Here is a 20,000-nt window from a genome sequence, read left to right as displayed (position 1 = left end):
AAATCGGAATTAATATCATCGCATCATATATATCTTTTTAAAAAAGGTGATAGCTGGTAGAAAGAAGCACTTTACAACGAGTGTAACGTTCGGAAATCGCCGTACCGATCAGCATAGAGTTACACAACAGACAATCCTTCATCACCTACTTTAACCTTGCCAAAACTTAAGTTGAAGGTTATCACTCCCCAGCAATCTTATTATAGTAGTATTCTTTGGGCGTTCAGAATAGCAAAGAAAGTATTTTCGTTGGCAGAGTTTCGGTTCTTGACGAGGCCATGGTTCGGAGAAGGTAAGTTCCGTGTTAATTTCAAGAATGGCCGCGATGCAAAAATTGACTTCACGTTTCTGTCTCTCGACGCGACACTTTAATCAGGCCGCGGAAGAAATTTTAACACAGCACAGCACAAAGAATGCACTTCAACCAAATACTAGTTTCAACGTCAAATTACATGTACCAGTGGGCTTTTGGAGGATGTGCAATTTAGATCAATTGACTCATTCTCGCTCAACCGTTTGTACTAGGGTATTTCTAACAGCCAAAAACAGATATTTACTAGCAGCTTTTCCAAAATAAATTTATGCTTTCGAAAGACCAAGAAATGTGTTACGATATGCCCAAATTGCATTGATAGCTGTGATCGCGTTTACGTACACGAGCGATAACAAAATGCACTACATAACTCTATTTCCGGAAGTGACAGGGCGCTAAAATGGCGTTTTTAAAACTTTCCTCGATTTGTGAAAAAATTAAGCGCTTCGAGAACTTTGGATACTATTTTCGAAAACAACTCACTATAGGTTCAAGTTAGGCAAAATATAAAGAAATTCGAAATTTGACGAGTGACCACGGATTCTCGATATTTACATAAATTGGCTCTAAATCCTTAATTGTCTTACATCCGAGTATTAAAGCGATGTATTTATCAATCGATCTGACGTTACTAATTATTCACTGAGGGACTCCGTGAACAAACTTGTTGTTCCAATATTATTTTTTTGGAAGACCGTTTTAGCTACAGTGGTGCGGTGCGGTGCGGTGCGGTGTTTTGGAAATGTTCAGACTCTCTGAGTTTCAAGTAATTGTTATGGGGGTACAGGGATTCGCTCTCTTACCTCATATCCTCTTGGTCCTGTCGGAAACCATCCTCGGAGACCCAGGGGCAGATCGCGGAGACAAGAGGAAGTCTAATTAAACAAGCGAAAGAAAATGACGACGAAGAAAAGCATAGAAGAGTGAGAAGAGCCCCTGGGGGCAAGTTCCCAAACAGTCGGGATAATTCTGAATTCTGATTGGTGCCAGAAATTCTATGTGTTTTTCTGCCCAATCAGAGGTCAGCAGGCCGTGAAGTCGTTTCGTGCCTTCTTACACGGAAATCACTTGATCGCCATACTCGCCTGGGTTGGTTCAGCGAGGGTTTGCTCGAGGGTTAGAAATGTCTCAATCACAGCACGAAATGTACAGGGACTCGTTCGGAATATCGGCGGAGAAATACGCTGGACCTTTCGCAGGTATCGTTATAGTATTGTATTTCCAAATGTGCGAGATTTTGTTCTTAGGCCTAATCACTGAAACAATACTTGAAGTATTTTCCACTGCGTATCCGCGTATCCGCGTATCCACATATCCATGCATATACTACAGAGCATTTTGAAGTATGTTACACGAAGATGGTATCCAGTTCCCATGTGTGATGTCCGCGTATCCACGTATCCGGGTATCAATGTTTTCCATTGAGTATCCGCGTATCCACTTCACAATATAGTTAGAAGTTTACTTGGGGAGGGGTGGTGCTTTCGACTGCGTATCCGCGTATCCAGCCTTTTCAGAGGTGCAGCTTCAAAATGGCAGGGTATTCTGCAGTTACTCCACCTAATTAAAATAGCAGTGATTAATTTTGATCTAACAATTATTTTTATTCTGTCCCCTTTTCCTGGTCGAGGTATTTCTAGATTTCTTGCATCAATTTCTGTCGCTGAAATAGACTTGACTACATAATTCCGGAATTTTTTTGGGAATTTTAGACATCAAAAAGAACTTTAGAAAGTCTCGGGAATTTTAGAAAAAAATTGACAATTTTGAGAATTTTAGAGCAATTTGAACTTTCACCTGACATGCTGGAAACTTTTCACAGGGAAAAAAGTTGACAAAACGTGTTTTTTTGTATTCCAACCTACCAGGAGAGGGGTCAGTCCGTTCATATCCATTCCTTATATCAGCAGTTATTCACCAAAAGGGGTCCTACAGTGCATCTAAGCAGCGGTTTCTCACCGTAGTTTCGGAATCCGGATCTTTGCTTGATAGCAAATATGCATATGGCAGACTTTGCACTATGAGAAACGTAATTTAAAAGAATTTTCGGGAATTTTAGAGAGTTTTTGGAGAATTTTAGAGATTTCTAAAAGAATTTTAGAGCTTTTGTTTGGGAAATTCCGGAAAGAATTTTAGACAATTTTTCAGGAATTATGTAGCTAAGCCGAGGCTGAAACAATGCTAATCTTGACAAATTCTTGATCGCACGGACCACACTGGTATGTCGAGCACGCAGCACAACTTTATTTCAATGCGCGCCAAATTCAACGCTATCGAGCTCGTGTTCACTTCACGATATTGTTCAGGATGAGCCACCCAAAAGAAACAGTTGACGACTGTTGTCGAGTGTGTTCTTAAGTTTTTGTTAACAAAAAGAGAAAGCGAAACCTTCATGGTGAATTTTTGAGAATATTTCCTAGAAGAAGTTTTCGATCAAAAAGACTAGGCAGATGATGGTCTTTCTTGTGCATTGTGCGACACTTGTCACAAAAGGGTGGAATCAATCTGAAAAAAAGGTCGTTATTTGCCATTTCAGCAAACCACTTGTTGAAAAGGAGACAAATTCCCTTTGAAAATGTACCAATTAAGCCAATTCCACCATCCTCGGTAATGTCTTGTCCTGGTGAGTTAAAAAATCACCATGAGGAAAGCACCCAAACACCAAAATCAGGTTGCCACTGCTTTCCAAAATCAAGCAAAGGAACACCCGTCAAGGTATGCACATTTCCAATAATTATGTATGCATACACACACACTGTATGTAGATGTAGAAATACATGTTTTAGGAGTGCAGAGATGGTGCAGTGGTGAAAGCACTCCCCTCCCACTAATGTTGCCTGGGTTCGATTCCCAGACTCGGCGTCATATGTGGGTTGAGTTTGTTGGTTCTCTGCTCTGCACCAAGAGGTTTTCTCCGGGGCTCCGGTTTCCCGTCTCCTCAAAAACCAACATTTGACTTGATTTGTGTTAATTGTTAATTTCAATTTACAATGTCTCCAATTAGTGCTTCCGTGCTAGAAGGACTAGACACTTAAATAAATTTCCTTTCCTTTCCTTTTTCTTTGACAGTGTACTAGAAAATAAAATTTGCCATCGTGGTAATGGCATATCCTTAAGTTTCAAGTTTATAGACGAGTTCACGCTCTTGATTGCATCATGGGTAACCAGGGCAACATGGGGGGAAAATTCAAAGGTTTGTATGGAAATTCAAAGCAAAATATACTGTACATGACTCTACTTTATAGCCTTTTGCCTTCATAAACCAAACAAATAAGTTCATGTTCACAACTGAGATGGACTAGACTTGGTATCTGTTCTCTGGATTTCCTAAATATTGCTTTTTTTGTCTCCATACCTTCTCTGTAATTTTTTGCCTTTGGAATTACAGGAAATGTATGGCAGAAACTCTTTTTAATAAAACAATTTCTACAATAGCCATTCCCTCCAAATTTATTCTGAAGCACCATTGAGCACATATCTTCTGTTTTGGAAAATAAAAGACCCAAAATTGCATATCATGAATACTTTTCATCGTTTTGAACTTCCTTACAAACCTTCGAATTTCTCTTCATCTTGCCCTGATTTCCCATGATGCACTCAAGAGCGTGAACTCCTCTATTGCAAATTACTTTGTTCAACTTATTACAGAAGATGCCATATCCTTATTCTTTAAGGAGGCTCAGAACAGGTGTTCAGCCGAGCGCCCCGGCTTAATGCCACACATGCCACCTGAACCGCTCCAGAGGATAATGAATCAAGATTTAATACAACCGGAAATATAGTTCGTTAGATTTGGTCAGGTTTATCTCAAAAGTCCCTCCAGTGTCCTTCCCTGATTTGTTTGCAAGCAAGTAAGAAGCATTATTTTGCAACCTTAAAGTAAATTTTCAAAAACTTATCTGGTGGAATTTTTTTCATCTTTCAGCTTTTTCATAAATATTTTGAATATTTCCGAGAAGCGCCCAATTAACTATATTAATTACTTGATCGACCAAACTAACTGTTATTCAACAACTCTTCCCTCTCTCTTTCTCTCTCTGTCTCTTGAAAACCCCAACCTCTATAACTTTGCAAAAGTCCAAGTTCAAGATACTTGGACCCAAGTATGAGCACAGACAACATACACCGAAACATCGTCGCATCAAAAGGTACTTATGAATTAAATGCTAGGGAGTTTGCTTAAGTTCCTCGACCTTAAGCATCGTATCTATTGACACGTTAAGTCAAGTTATGCACGCATTTCATTGGTTCTAAGTACATCTTGAAAACTGGTTTGAGCCTCTTTAACATGAAGACGGCTACTGAGCGTATTCCTTAGAAACTGAACTCTCTTCTTTGGCAACTTTTTCATGTCTCGGTTACATATCATAGACCATATTCATAGATGGTGGTCAATACATTATTCTATTTTCCTTGTTCTAATATTCTAAACCAACTAGCCTTGATAGGAGTTGACAAAATACAAAAGTTGCTCTAGAACGAGGCTTGTTGGACTTACTGGCACACACACAAAATAATAGCTTCTTGGCCTCCATTTATGAATACTGTCTATGATCGATGTTGATTGACGCCTTTAAAAACTGTTGCCGAGTGACGCTTGGTAACCGATTCATTGGCGTTTTCATTAAGTTGCAGAATCCGTATTGCTGCATCTCAACAAAGAGATGGCGGTCTTGTTGGTCCCCACACCAACTCAGTTAGTTCCCGCGACTTTTAGTGCCTCAAGGTAAACCAACATAGGCTTCGAAAATAAGCAGAAGCAATTGCGAAATTAGTATAGTTGATGACATGATTTCGAGTTTGCTAGATAAAAGCACAAGTAAATTTCCCAGACAAACAAAATTTCACGAGCCCGCGGGGCTGATGACATGATTTCGAGTTTGCTAGAAATAAGCACAAGTAAATTTCTCACACTAACAAAATTGCGCACAAAATTGCACGAGCCCGCGGGGCTGATGACATGATTTCGAGTTTGGGAGAACTAAGCCCATCAAACGGAGCCTCAATCTCCCGTATAAACCCTTTGAGACAAACTTTGCCCGTATCTTTTTATTTTAAGACGTTCGAATTCCCGCGAATAAATTATGCCGTCCAATCAGAACAAAGTTATTGTAACACGTTACAAGCGGTCACGCACCAGTCATCGCGTTCGTCACACAAAATATTCTCAGACGGTTCTAAAAATAAAAAGATACGGGCAAAGGTTGACTCAAGGATATAGTCTGGCTGGAGGCCCCGGGTGATGTCCTCCTGGCACAAGCAAATTTCTCAGACTAACAAAGTTGCACGAGCCCGCGGGGCTAATAATCTACATAAAAGAAGGTATAAAGATAGAAAAGCGAAACAAATGAAAAAGTGGGAGCACGCGCTTCAATTTCTATCTCCTCCCTTGCATATCCGAGATCCCGTGAGAGAGCGCATGCGTGGTGAAGATCATTACAGCGTTGCATTCCTAAGGATTTACGCTGGAGTTATCGTTTTAAAATCTCTTGCATCGACGCTTCAGCCATTCTACTAGTTTCCTCTACTTACAGACGAAAGTTTGTACGAGGGCTAAAGTATTCTTTGAGATTGAATTTTCAAATATTGGTTAAGATTTATTACATTTAACAGCCATGTCTCATAACCACGAGAAACTACGCGCACCCGCCATAGTAGAGTCAATTGACGAACGTCACATATGCTGGAGCAACAACTGCCCGAAAGGGAAAAACCCCTGCTGGAAAGGCAGAAAAGAGTTGCAAAGTGGCAGGCGATCGCGAGAAAACTTCGAGCAAACAAGCTCGATCTATTGATGACGGGAAATCAAGCGGCGAAACGAGCGGCCACCGCTTCTTCCTGCAATCTAGTTGAGGAAATGGATGAAATAAAACAACAGCTGAAACGTACAGCTTTCTGGCTCGCTTGAGAGCATAACACCAATGATTACCGAAATTAAAACGGTCTACGACAATTACAACCAGGCCGTTGATGGTTAGAGCGACGCTCATGGAAGCGAAGCGGATTTGGCATCCACTGTGTCATCTGTGTGATCTGTATCAAATGCGCGTGAAGAGTCCCCAAAGGAAAAAAGCAAAGGAGGAATCCAGCGTGCTCGCTGGTATGGCAAAAGTGGTAAACAAACCACAACAAAACGGCGAGGATGTAACGCCTAAATTAGCAAAGTTGGTAAAACAACTGCTTAGCAAAGTTAGGAGCAAAGAAGCTGGTGATGAGTTGATGGAAAAATTTTCTGCGCCAAGCAACTGCAATCGTTTAGAAGTTGTTCGAGTGAACCGAGATATATTTAGCAGCGTTAGGAAAGAAGTAAAAACAGAAGATGTCACGCCACAGAAAGCCCAAACGCCCCTGCTAAAAGGGTATTACAGCAGTCAATAGAACTGTAGATGACTTCATGAAAGCCGAAAAAGGTAATAAACCTGCCCCCTCAGCCGCAGCTATTATGAAAACCCTTTCTGACAGCATTTCGTTGTTAAGTGATGCTTCACATGAAATACATCTCAGAAGGAGAACTCTGTTCAGATCAGACATGAAGACTGAATGCAGACTGCTGTGCAGTGACAAAAAACCGGTTGAGGATGGCCTGTTGTTTTGTACTGAACTTGGCAAGTCAGTTAAGGTTTTGTCAGAGGCTGGTAAAGTGACTTCTAATGTAACCTTGAGACAAAAATGATCTCACAGCAGTAGTCACACGTTTCAGGGCGGGTCAGAAACCAGGAGATTATTCCCTTTTTTAGACCGCGGCAGAGGCGCTATTAGGGAGTTTAAGATCTACGACGTGACGGCAACGAAAACGTCACAAATTATGCATATTTAAAGAGCAAAAACAATAGCTTTGCACGCTCTGCACGTGCATTTTTCATTTTTGTACATTTCTTTCACGTTTTCTGCAAATCTACGACGTGAAATTACCAGTTCTCAAGTTTTTCAGAGAACGTGAACACAAGGCAGCGAATTTGAATTTTCTGTCGTAGCTTCAGCACCGCACCTCCTAATTCAGTTCATGGAAAGTTACACTAGTTTTTAGAAGTTGAACAAGCCGACATGATGACGAAAAAGATTAATTGACCTGAAGTTGGAATTTTAAATGACACTGTCGTTACAGTCGCGTTGCAGATCTTAAACTCCCTATTGCAGAGCAGAGAGGCGGGTATCGAAATCCACCACAGAGGAACCAACCTCCTTATCAGCCTCGACGATAGTGACAAAACCAAGAGAGAAACTTGTAAATAATGTTTAGGTGAGCGCTAACTCTAGTGACTGGCCAGTGCCAGGAGAGTCTTCTGTGCAATTTGAGAGAATAATGGTCAGTAGTGATATTGTGCAGGCTAGTCAATTAAAGTTTTGCATAAAACAATGGCAAATAATCACGTCTGACAAAGTAGTCCTGGAAATTGTAAAGGGTTATAAACTTGATTTTATTACAATGCCAACTCAGGCTTTCCCACCCTAACAACCAAAATTTGAGAAACATGAAGAAATGGCATTAGATACTCTCTTGGAAGAACTCTTTCAGAAAGGGGTGATCATAAAATGTTTTCATGATGATGGAGAGTTCATAACACCAGTTTTTCTACGACCTAAGAAAAATGTAAATATCGCATGATATTGAATCTCAAAAAGTTAAACAAGTATATTGCCCACATTCATTTTAAGATAGACACCCTTCAATCATGTATCAATTTAATGAAGAAAAACTGCTATATGGGCTCACTTGACTTGTAAGATGCATATTATTCTATTTCCAACAGTCCAGAATCGCAGAAATATTTGAAATATAGAGTTGGGCACCAATTAAACAAATTTATTACATTGCCCAATGGTTTGAGTTCTGCACCAAGAATCTTTACTAAACTCATGAAACCAGTGTACTCCACATTGCGAACCTTAATGTGTCAAGGGAAAAATCAATCACCCACCCAACCCAGGTTATAGAACATCTAGGGTTTGTACTGAGCTCTATTAACATACACAGAGACTCTCCCTCCCTCCCTTCCTCAGTTAGGAAGTGATATTTTGGAAAGCCAGTCCTGTTCAATCAGATCTGGCAAACTAATTGGCACTCTCGTGTCTTGTTGTCCTGATGTAGAATATGGCCCATTGTTCTAAAAACAGCTTGAACTTGAAAAGGTTGCTGCCCTTAAAAAACCGAGGGTCTTTTGAAGCTCAAATGCAGTTTTCAGAGCTGTCTAAGTCAGACATAAGATGATGAACAACAAAAAGCTGGCAAAACATAAAGCCAATTTCTCACGGTAATCCTGATTTTACCATCACCACCGATGCCCTATTGGAAGGATGGGGTGCATACCGGGATGGCATGGAACCCACTGGCAGCAGATTGCTTGCTGAAGAAATTGCTGAATGTGAACATATTAACTGCCTTGCGCTAAAAGCCGCTAAATTAGGGCTTCTGTCCCTCTGTGAGAAAGAAGAGCATGTTATAATGTTACCACAGTGACATTCATTAACAATATGGGTGGTACACATTCTATGGCTTGTAACAAGGTTGCACGAGACAATTGGCTGTGCACATTACTAGCATTCAAAATGAAACTGCAGACAGACTTCATCCAAACTTTCAGGATAGAACTGAATGGCAGCTACAACCAAGTGTTTTCAAATTGTTAACAAAGAAATGGGGAAGACCTGAGATAGATTTATTTGCCTCAAGGCATAATTATTAAATTAGGCCTATTGTATCATGGCGAGCAGACCCCGATGGCTATGCAACTGATGCAATGTGTTTGAGCTGGAGAGATAAATATCTTTATATTTTCCCACCTTTTACCATGCTGTCCAGCTTTCTTCAAAAGTTGCAGGAAGATCAGGTCAGAGCCTTATTTATAGCCCCCACTGTGGAGAACGCAAGTTTCGTTTCCAAAGTTGTGTCAAATGTTAATCAGCCAGCCATTAGTTGTACAGAAGGAGGCCTCCCTTCTCCAGTGACCACACGACAGGACTAAACTGCACCCTCTGTGGCCCAAACTTCAACTGATGGCACGTCTCTTGTCAGGACGAGACTCAGACAGCAAAACATTTCAGCGCAAGCTTGGGACATCATCATGGAATCATGGAGGACAGGCACCACCAAACAGTGCAGAGTGTATTTGAACATCCAACTGTAGCCAAAGTTATTAATTTTTTGACACACTTTTATGATACTGGAAGAAGCTATTCAGCCATTAACACTGCCCGATGTGCATTATCTGCAACAGTAGACATTGCGGATAGCCCTTACACAGTGGGTGAATACCCCCTGATAAAGAGATTTGTCAAAGCAGTTTTCCAGTCCAGGCCACCACTTCCGAGATATCATTCAATATGGGACGTATCCAAAGTTCTGGACCTCCTTAAAACTTGCAGTCCTAAAACGGACTCTGAACTTGAAATACACCTGATTCCAAAATGGGCTCCATTTTAGTATTCTTTTGTTTCCATGCAAATTGGCCCTTATGGCCTCGCTTTCAAACGTAAAATTCAAACGAATATTTAACCATGAACGAGGTTATTTTGCCTTCATATCCTGTGGATAAACGCTTGTGTGTAATGACATACTTAAAGGAGTATTTGATAAGAACAGAACCAGTTCGTAGCGCGGAACACACCAGATTATTTCTTAGTTTTAGTAAGCCTCACCAGCCAGTTTCCCAAAGTACGATTTCAAGGTGGGTCAAAACGGTCATGATGAAATCAGGTATAGACACTGTACACTTCAAGCCACACAGTACACGTGCAGCCTCCACTTCGATCAGCTGCTTTTAGGAAAAGTGTACCTCTAGAAACTATAATGGCTGCTGCAGGATGGTCCGCAGAATGTACTATTGCTACTTACTACAAGAAAGATGTAACCGAGGACAATAACTATGGACAATCCATTTTGAATTGCTTTGTTTAATTTCTACTTTTAGATGCCATTGTTGAGCTACAATAAACCTATTGTTGTGTTGTACAGTAGATTGTTGTTCATTGCTGTGACTTGCTATGGCCTGTGTGCTTTGAAGTCTCACGGGATCTCGAATATGCAACTGAGGAGATTAAAAATTAAAGAAGCCTTACTTGTAAGTTAAAGTTTGATTGGAATTCATTCACGTGCCCGCTCTAAATACGGGGTTCCCCACCCAGAGGGGTTGGTGAACATACATGGGCCATTGTCTTTAAAGGATGATCTTCACCACGCATGCGCTTTCTCACGTTATCTCTCTAGGCATCAATGAGGAGATAGAATTCCAATCAAATTCACTTTACAGGTAAGGCTTGTTTAATTTTTAAGTTATTGTTACTTGAATAAATTACATACATCAACTTGCATTTATTAGGTTCTACTTACGGCGTAGCCAGCTATGCAGAACTTTGTTCGATTGGCAGGGTATTCTCTTTCACTATACTCGATGTTATGACGTCATAGTGCGTATTTCGTTGCGCTTGCGCAAAGCCCACTCTTCAAAGAGTCAATTGTTATGCATATAACCACGGTATAAAAACCATGCAACACTGTGTAACCCGCCTCTTGTTTCTTTGTGCAAGCATGCTTGTGAGCCCACGTTTCTCGAGAACGAAACATTTACCTACTACAACGTTCCCGAACGAGGTTCGACCAGTTATATTACACCCTGGAACGCCTGCTAAAACTTGTTTTGCAGCGCCGTTGCACCTAAGTTTCAGCTAAAAGTTTCAATCTGTAACAGCGGCTTTTTCCGTGGCTCGTTTCCGCTTATAGCCCCCTGCTTATGCCCTCCCCCTTCCCCCACAGTTATAAGTTCACCCAAAACCCCTTACGAATTGTGTAAGCCAGAGTTTTAAAACCGGAATTTTACAAATTTCTTATCATTTCTGGCGGGCGGGCCTTAAAAGGTCGGGACTAATCTGTTTCGCTTTTGCAGGCCGGAAGCGTGATGATCTGTCAACAAACAAGGCCACAATAATAACTGCCAAACTGTCAGTCATTTTATTTTCGTGTGGGTCAGAGACCAAGAAGATAATGAGCGCCAAAGGTCGAGGCAGAAACTGTTCTACAAACGAATTATACTAGTTAGCAAATCTTGGAAGTGACGTACTCTTAACTGTTTCTCTTCCAGAAAAACACGTGTTGGTGTCTTCCAGCTCTGGGAGTGAAAGTGAACCTGGACTTAACGAGAGAAAATGCATCAACTCTGACTCTGACTCCGAGGATAATGAGGCTCTGTGGCTAAGCCCGTTAAGGTCGCTAAGTTCACCAAAACCGTTCAAACGTCTATCTCTGGCTTTCTCAGTAATGGTGAAAGTAAAGTGGTTGATCTTCTGTTAAAAAGAAGGAAGTTTTTACGCACGCTTACTATTCGAATTAAACAAAATTACAGGACGTAAAAATTAAGCATGTTTAGCAAAGATTTGTACTCTAGCGAAACAGCGACAGTGACATTTGTCTCTAGCCAAATCACAGGTAGCCCAAGCTCGATATACATGTATTTGTACTGTACTATATTATGCAAGAGTAGAAATATAAGGATTTGTATGGGGAAAATGTTTTTTTCTCAAAATTCAAAAAATATTTACAATTTAATATTAAAAAAGTAGCTTTCCTTGTTTCAGTCTTGTGTTTCGTTGTCTCTGGTACAGTTTCTGGGTCGATTAAGAGCGATTTAGGTGGTTTTTGGTTCCTCTTCTTTTCCCTCTATATATTCTTTACCAAAGTTTGGGCACGGAGACCAAGTCGCCGGTCGGATTCACCGAAGGGGAAGGGCCATAAAGTCGCTCCCAAGTCTTCGATCGCCTCGAAATTCCACGTAGATCACGGACGATACCGCCGCTGCCCATTCGTCTTCTTCATTTGAACCGTTTGTACACTGAGAAGGAATTAAGGGCAGCCAAACTCTGTAAACATTTGCTTCGAAAGCCATCGAATTCGTCTTTTATTCGTTGGAAGATTAAGCCAAAGACAGTTGGAAGAACGCTTAGCGACCCGCGATTGGTCAATGAGCACAGTGGTGACCAATCGTGAGTCATGGCTGTTTGCAACCTTGTTTGTGCTTTAAAGGCTTCTTTTTGCAAAAAGACAACAAAACTTGCGTTGGTACGTTTTGGTGAATGAAACAAGTCTTTTTGGCTTATCGTGCTCCTTTTGTGAACGGCTTTTGGAGCCACAGGTAGTCACTCCTATCACTGTTGATTTTAGTGGTGGCTTTCGACTTTTTAAATTTAATCTGTATAGCTACGGCTGTTAATACCCATTGAACGAAGCGCTGATTGCCGGAGCGAGGGGCGTAAATGGTTCACCGTGGGGCTTTCACTGTTATCAGCGCTTTATAGCACAGGAACCTATGACGTGTAAATGAGGTTTCCCTTCTTTTCCACATTCCAGACTACAACGTCATTTTGGACAGCTCCCAAGCCGACAACGCTCGCATCTGGATTGGGAGCGTTCGTGGCGATGGCGCCGGGGTATCACTGTGTTTATTATTCTTGGAACTTTTAAAAATGGTCCTGTAACCAGGTGATAGAAACATATTAAGAAATAAGAACGTTACTCTGGTTGAAATTGTATAAGAATATGTACAATGTAATGGCAAACCTCGTAATGGAAAACCTTGAGAAACGAGCGTTGTCTACTTCCATTGTACAGCCGTGCTTTTGGAAACGATATGTGGATGATGTGTGTGCGGCTGTTAATTCTAGCCTCGTGCAAACCTTGCAGTGTCATTTGAACAATATCGAGCCATCGATCCAGTTTACGGTTGAAAGGGAAACAAATCGGAAAATATCTTTCCTGGACGTCTCTGTTTGCCGTCAAGACAACGGTCGACTTTGCACTAAGGTCTATCGTAAACCTACCCACACTGAAAGATACCTGTCGTTCCATTCGCATCACCCGGTTGCGCACAAGAGGGCTGTTGTTAAATCTTTGACCGATCGTGCAAAAACCATTCCATCTTCTAGTGATCAACGGTCAAAGGAAATGAAACACGTAACAGCAGCACTGGTGGCGAATGGTTACCCAAAGCAATTTGTGATTGATGTTGGCAAACCAAAACGACCAGCTTCACAAGTGTCAACAATTGCACCGGATGCTGCAAAGGGTTTCTGCATTCTTCCATACATCAAGGGCACATCGGAGCCTATCAAACGGTTTATGAGTAACCACGACATCATAGTTGCTCAAAAACCACACCAAACCATCGGGAATTTGTTTCCTAAACCGAAAGACCCAGTACCGAAAGATCAGACTCGTGGCGCCATCTACTCGATTCCATGCAAAGATTGTGACAAGAGTTATATCGGGGAAACCAAACTCAAATTTTCTACTCGCCTTAAAGAACACCAGGAAGCGGTGGAACATAAACACTCGCAAAAGTCAGCTTTAGCGGAACATTATTTACGTTCTGGTCACACTGTCTCTTTGGAGGCGTCCAAGATCCTACGCACAATTGCTAATTGGCGCAATCGACGCATTCTTGAGGCTTGGGAAAAACACTTGCAGGAATCCGCTTAATCGTGATGATGGCATGCATTTGCCGCATGAATTTCTAAATCTTGCCCTGAGGGACAGAATTTAATAATAATAGACTCGAATTTGGCATACTATAAGAAACGTGTTTTTTGCGAATTATTTTTCACTTTCCCCTGATGAAGGTTGAAGGTTCAACCGAAACGTTGGGACTTTTAAAACATTGTACATATTCTTATACAATTTCAACCAGAGTAACGTTCTTATTTCTTAATATGTTTATAATGTGTGTAATTCACTTCAAACGAAAAGTACGATTGCAAAGAGCTCGTTTGGCAGAGGTATGCAATTATCACGACATTAAATACGTTTTTCTTAAAGCATGACAAGTAAAAGATTAATGATCGTTTTCTTTGAATTTGCTGCCACCATAACAAGTATTCAGTCAATAACATGTCAGACTAATGCGCACATTTATGCTTGAAATGTGGCGTAGGGGTACACGTTTGTAAATTCTCTAATTCCGGGGCCACTCAAAACTGAGCTTATTTGTAGAATAAACTCACCGTTGCAATCTACAATAGGGCCGTTTATACGAGAGAAAATAAGCCGCGGCTAACTCTGGCCGCGGCTTACGTAAGCCGCGAACACCCCGTATAAATGGTACAAAATCTACGTTCACGGCTTTCTCAAGCCGCGGCTTATCCTGGCCTGGGAGTTTATACTCGTATAAATAGTTCCTTTCGCGGCTTACGTAAGCCGCGGCTTATTTTCTCTCGTATAAACGGCCCTAATAAGTACTTTTGAAGAGGTTATCCCCCTCCCCACCCCCACCCGCAAACAAGAAAAAAGCAAAGCAAAAAATGAAATGACGGTCATATTGGCATCCCAAACAAATCCTTTATTGTTGTAGCATACTTCATTTTGATTACTTAACTTTTCCAGACTTTGTTTGCGGCTCAACTGTTTGTTTTTATGTTTACACCAGGACGAAAAGAAATCACTGTTTTCATGGACGGAGTAGCAATTGAGAAATACATGCAAACCTTTTGAAACCAAGGCTTTGCCGTCTCTTTTGGATAGTATCCACACCGAGGCTATCGAAAAGGAAAGACCCTTGGAAGGAAACCCTTTTAAAATGGGTGCCCATACCTACAAACTGTAGATATACACAGTTATTACATCTAATCGTCAACTTTAACACTGTTTCCTTTCCATGGTGCTTAATGCCTCGTGTCTTAATTTTGCTTTTCCGAGTGTTTTCGTTTTCGAAGCTTTCTTGTAACATTTTTCAAAAATTAAACATTAATCTACAGATGTCTACCGTAGCAAACTTATTTTGTATGTGCGTTTGGAAGACACATTTTTATGCATTTTGTAAAACTGAGCATATTTATGATTTCAAATAAAGTTATATGCTAAGCAAATAGAGAGTGAGTTGTCTTACCCAACGTTAGATGGTTTCCTAACTTACTTGACCCATAAAGGCGCTGTTACACTCAGCAAATTTTCGAGCAACTTGTCTCTCAATTTTGTTTCGACAAGAGTTCTCACACTGCAAAGCTATTCGCTTGACGGTTGTTATACTGGGCAACGTTTCCTGCAATTTGTCTGGCTTTCGATAATCTCATGAGCTTAAGGAACATTTCACTGGCTGATGACGCAATCCCTTGCGACACAAGTTGCAGGGCAGATTTCACAGCACGCATTGCTTGAAACCTTTGTTGCTAATTTGCGTAAACCAATGCGCAAAGTAGCAATGGATTTTACTTTCCGCGAAGGGTTTTGCAATATGTCTCACCTTGTTTTTGGCAGTGGTAAAGTGTGCAACTTGCAACTTGTCTCGTTATTGCATGAAAAATCGCAAAATGCAACAGAGCCTTACATTAAATTAGGGTTTCAGTTTAAAACGTAAGCTAAACATTCGGTTGCATTACATGATCCGTGTCTCCAAATACCATCAGCTTGACCCTTGCAACGGAAATGGTCTATAATTAAAGGCCATAGTATAAGCTGCCTGTAGCCTTTTGTTCCCTTGAGGCTCAAACCAACACTTTCAACCAACTGTACTATTTGGAAGGATTGAATCTACCCCAACTGTTTCACATAACATCAAATGTTATGATACCAAATGAAACACCAATCATTTCTTAACAAGGTGTGCTCATTAATGTGACGTAAAAGTTTATCATAGCAACGAAAAAGCCTTCTAAAAAAATTTCTCAGAAACGAACTCGGTGAACCCATTTGTGGGTTAGCAAGCTAAGAAAAAACTCTTTGCAAAGGTATAAAAAATTCTCTGCAGCGGATTCAGAGCCACCTTAAAATTTTCCAGTTGTGAAGGTGGCTATGAATCTGCTCCAGAGAATTTTTTCTAACTTTGCAACGGATTTGTTAGTTCCCTAACTATTATTCCAAGAATTGAACTACTTTCGAATGCAAACACATTCTTTCACTTTGCTTAAAACCACCACCGATAACTCGAGGGAGTAAGCCCTATAAATAACTTGGAAATTTATTAAGAAAAGAAAAACGTCTTCTTTATTGCTGATGATTTCATTCATTTGTTATGCAGAAGAACAGGAAAAAAAATTCACCCGTCGTTTGCCTTCTATTTTGTGATCTTTGAATGTTGCAAATGTCACGTCTCTTTTCCTTATCACGGTAAAAGTCTGATGTTAAGGGTCATCAGCAAAAGTGTTCTTTTTTTCTTTTCTTTTGAGACTGGCTGACACTCATACAACAAAAACAGTTTCAAAGATCTAAATAAGACATCATTTTCAGCAACTCAACTATAGCACTGTGATTTTGATCGCCATTGGAGTAACACTGACTGTTGAAGTTATATGAGACACGAAATATCAAAATAACGGGTAAAACTAGCATTTTACTAAAGATTTAATCTTTCTGTCATAATTTCACTTACAATAATTTCAGTCTGTTGGTTTAGTTAACGCAATAAACTTCTACAAAACCGTTGGAGCTTGTTCTACTGGCATAACCATGATTGTTAACCCGTTCTACTTTTTTTTACAAGTTCGGCAATCACTGAAGCGTCAGGCTATGCTAGGTAATCTTCTAGAATCTTCGACATCGATTCTGGAAAAAGAAAAATAAATAAAGACAGCTCCAAATATAGCTGGTTCTTTCGAGCATACACAATGCGCCGATGCGAATGGCTACGTGCAGGACGATGCTGTCTTCGAATTCCTTATAAAAGATGACGTAAAGAGATCTATGGGAGAACGGAAACACCGAAAGAGACATCACGAGGTGATAAAATGAGCCATCTTCACCAGTTACTTCACCTGAACGAAACAGTTTTTCCACCAATGTGAAGTGCATCCTTTAAATATGCTACTGTGCATGCATGTGGAAATTACATTTGTGACAAAAGTGTGTTGGAGGAAACTTTGATTTGTTTACACTACCAAGCTACAATCATAGAAAAAAAACTGTTGGGAAGGTTAGCACTTTTGACGTCATCATTGCTTCTCTCCCCTCCCCCCTCATTCAATAATGTGCAAAACGGAATGGTTTGAGTGGGAAATTGTTGAGTTACCTTCCAACATTGAATAGGGGCGAGGGGTCTATATAAGAGAAGGTGAAACTATTTATTTTGCTCTTTAACAGAAGCGGGTTGAAGTACATACAGCTCTGGAGCGAACCATTTAAATAACCTTCCCAACTACTTTTGTCTCTTGTAGCAGCTCGTTATCATGCCATCTTAGGCCTATCTGATGCTTATCGTCAATTTTCCAATTTGAAAGTATTCTTGTTTTCTCAGTTAAACTCGAACTTCACTTACCTTTTTTTTTGGAAATTCCAGCGTGACATCATCGCCAACCAGCACAAATGGCGCCCAGTGCTTTATAGCGCAATATTGCTTTGACTCTCGCAAAGATTTCATTGCTTGTTGAAGAGCTGCACTTGCGCTTTTTCCATCTACCAGGTGCTGGTAGAAGCTCCTCATGAACAGCAGCGTTACCTCGTCATCAATTGCCCAGAGTGACACCAAAACAGACCGAGCTCCAGCACACAGGAAAGCCCTTGCAATCCCCACCACTCCCTCAGACTTCACTTCTCCCCGGCCACTGTGACAACAGCTCAGCACAACTAGTCTTGCTCGAAGAGAAATTGTCTGAACATCCGACATTTTCAAAATGAAGTCTTCCTCTGGGATTGGCGATTTTCGTTCGTTATTTGGGGCTAAAGCAATTTCTCCCGTTTTTTTGCTTCCATGTGCTGCAATGTGAACTAAAGCAACTGATTTCATACTTTTCAGCACCTTAGCTTTCGTGGCACTTTTTCCAGTCAGCGGTGTTGTCCGCAGAAGTTCTCCAATCATCTCTACTTCTTGTTTTGCGCATGGAAGCTGTTCCCAAATGGGTTCCCCTTTGTTGTTAGTAACTTCCTTCAACCACGGATCACCTACAAGCAGTGCGCCAGTCTTACTGTGGAAGTCTTCAGGTGCTCCAACGATCACATTAAAGGCGGTCAAGGACGGAATGGTGCGGATCCTGATAGATTCACTCAATGCAAAATATGGAGCCAAGCAAAATGGTCCATCGGGAACAACGAGTAAATCATTTCCTTGGAGCAAGTCTGCAATTGGCCCAAGTAAGACATCATACAACGGTTGTAAAGAGTTAACAGATGATGAAGATGGTAGAACTCCTTTCTCACTGATACGTTTTTTGCTGCAAGACAGGTCATTGCGTAGTGTATCCAAAGAACGATTCTCGCATTTGACACCATCCCATTCGCCGATCTCTTTCAAAAAAGTTTCCATCAACAAATCAGCACTTCCATTTGCGATTTCGTGTTGTCGAAAGCTGATCTTGCTGTCTTTTCTTAGCACCCAAAACGTGATCTTGTTCTCGTCAAGTGCCACAAAAACGGCTTGTGAAGGTAAAAGCTCTAATGCAGCTGTAAGAGTTTGATTCGGAGCAAGTGCAGAAAATGACTGAGAGTCAATGCCGTATTGATCTTGCAAAATATCCATCAAAGCCTGTGCACGACCTTTCTCAGCAGCATACAAAGCTTCTTCAATCTCTCCATTCTTCAAAAGTGTCCTCCACAGAGCAGTGTATGACACGCGATACGAATCACGAAAACTTATTTTCCATTCATCTTCGGATTTCAGACTATGTCTTGTTTCATCAAACTGTTTTATACTTAAACGATAACAGCTGAGGGCATTACTCAAGGAACCCAACAATTCATAAACATGACCTTGCGAATACCACGCGATTCCCTCTCCAAGACAGTCTCCAATTTCCTTGAAAATACTAAGACTGTGTTCGTGGTAATCCATGGCTTGTTTAAAATTACCTAGACTAAGATAGCCATTTCCCAGATTTACATAGGCTAATCCTTCCCCAGTCCTATCCCCTACTTCTTTAGCAATACTAAGATGTTTTTCATAGTACTCAATGGCTTGTTTAAAATTACCTAGACTAAGATACGCAATTCCCAGATTTCCATAGGTTGATCCCTCTTCAGCCCTATTACCTACTTCTTTAGCAATACTAAGATGTTTTTCGTAATACTCAATGGCTTGTTTAAAATTACCTAGATTGCGATAGGCATTTCCCAGATTTCCATAGGTTGATCCCTCCCCAGCCCTATTACCTACTTCTTTAGCAATACTAAGATCTTTTTCGTAGTACTCAATGGCTTGTTTAAAATTACCTATACTAAGATAGGCATTTCCCAGATTTCCATAAGCTGATCCCTCCCCAGCCCTATTACCTACTTCTTTAGCAATACTAAGATCTTTTTCGCAGTACTCAATGCCTTGTTTAAAATTACCTAGATTGCGATAGGCAATTCCCAGATTTCCATAGGCTGATCCCTCCCCAGCCCTATTACCTACTTCTTTAGCAATACTAAGATGTTTTTCGCAGTACTCAATGGCTTGTTTAAAATTACCTAGATTGCGATAGGCATTTCCCAGATTTCCATAGGTTGATCCCTCCGCAGCCCTATTACCTACTTCTTTAGCAATACTAAGATGTTTTTCGTAGTACTCAATGGCTTGTTTAAAATTACCTATACTAAGATAGGCATTTCCCAGATTTCCATAAGCTGATCCCTCCCCAGCCCTATTACCTACTTCTTTAGCAATACTAAGATGTTTTTCGCAGTACTCAATGCTTTGTTTAAAATTACCTAGATTGCGATAGGCAATTCCCAGATTTCCATAGGCTGATCCCTCCCCAGCCCTACTACCTACTTCTTTAGCAATACTAAGATGTTTTTCGT

The 20,000-nt window shown here is 40.8% G+C and overlaps 3 protein-coding genes and 1 pseudogene across 4 annotated transcripts in view; 2 read left to right on the top strand and 2 right to left on the bottom strand.

The window, feature by feature from the left end:
- Nucleotides 1-1,261, bottom strand: part of LOC137975288 (G-protein-signaling modulator 2-like) — a 16,970-nt gene extending 15,709 nt beyond the window's left edge. The window contains exon 1 of the mRNA XM_068822383.1: nt 1,117-1,261. The gene's annotated coding sequence lies outside the window, so the exon portion shown is untranslated. The remainder of the gene's footprint in view (nt 1-1,116) is intronic.
- The window catches only part of LOC137976679 (uncharacterized), a 45,278-nt pseudogene extending 35,840 nt beyond the window's left edge, over nt 1-9,438 (top strand).
- A 3,413-nt stretch (nt 9,439-12,851) lies between these two features.
- On the top strand, nt 12,852-13,778 carry LOC137976678 (uncharacterized). Its single transcript, XM_068824041.1, has one exon. It carries the CDS (start codon nt 12,852-12,854, stop codon nt 13,776-13,778), a length of 927 nt encoding a protein of 308 aa, XP_068680142.1.
- Nucleotides 13,779-14,629: 851 nt separating this feature from the next.
- Nucleotides 14,630-20,000, bottom strand: part of LOC137976319 (tetratricopeptide repeat protein 28-like) — a 16,216-nt gene continuing 10,845 nt past the window's right edge. For both annotated transcript variants that reach the window (XM_068823618.1, XM_068823619.1), the window contains 2 exons: nt 17,542-20,000; nt 14,630-16,832 (listed from right to left, as the gene is read on the bottom strand). The exon at nt 17,542-20,000 is cut by the window's right edge and continues 1,422 nt beyond it. In XM_068823618.1, the coding sequence (XP_068679719.1) occupies nt 16,812-16,832; nt 17,542-20,000 (2,480 nt within the window). In that variant the 3' untranslated portion in view covers nt 14,630-16,811. The remainder of the gene's footprint in view (nt 16,833-17,541) is intronic.

This window comes from Montipora foliosa, chromosome 11 (genome assembly GCF_036669935.1).
Source record: "Montipora foliosa isolate CH-2021 chromosome 11, ASM3666993v2, whole genome shotgun sequence".
NCBI classification, from domain to species: domain Eukaryota; kingdom Metazoa; phylum Cnidaria; class Anthozoa; order Scleractinia; family Acroporidae; genus Montipora; species Montipora foliosa.
This window is presented reverse-complemented; position numbering and strand designations above follow the sequence as displayed.

Coding starts and splice junctions, on each gene's coding strand:
- LOC137976678 (XM_068824041.1), top strand. CDS start 12,852: ATGGCAAACCTCGTAATGGAAAACCTTGAGAAACGAGCGTTGTCTACT.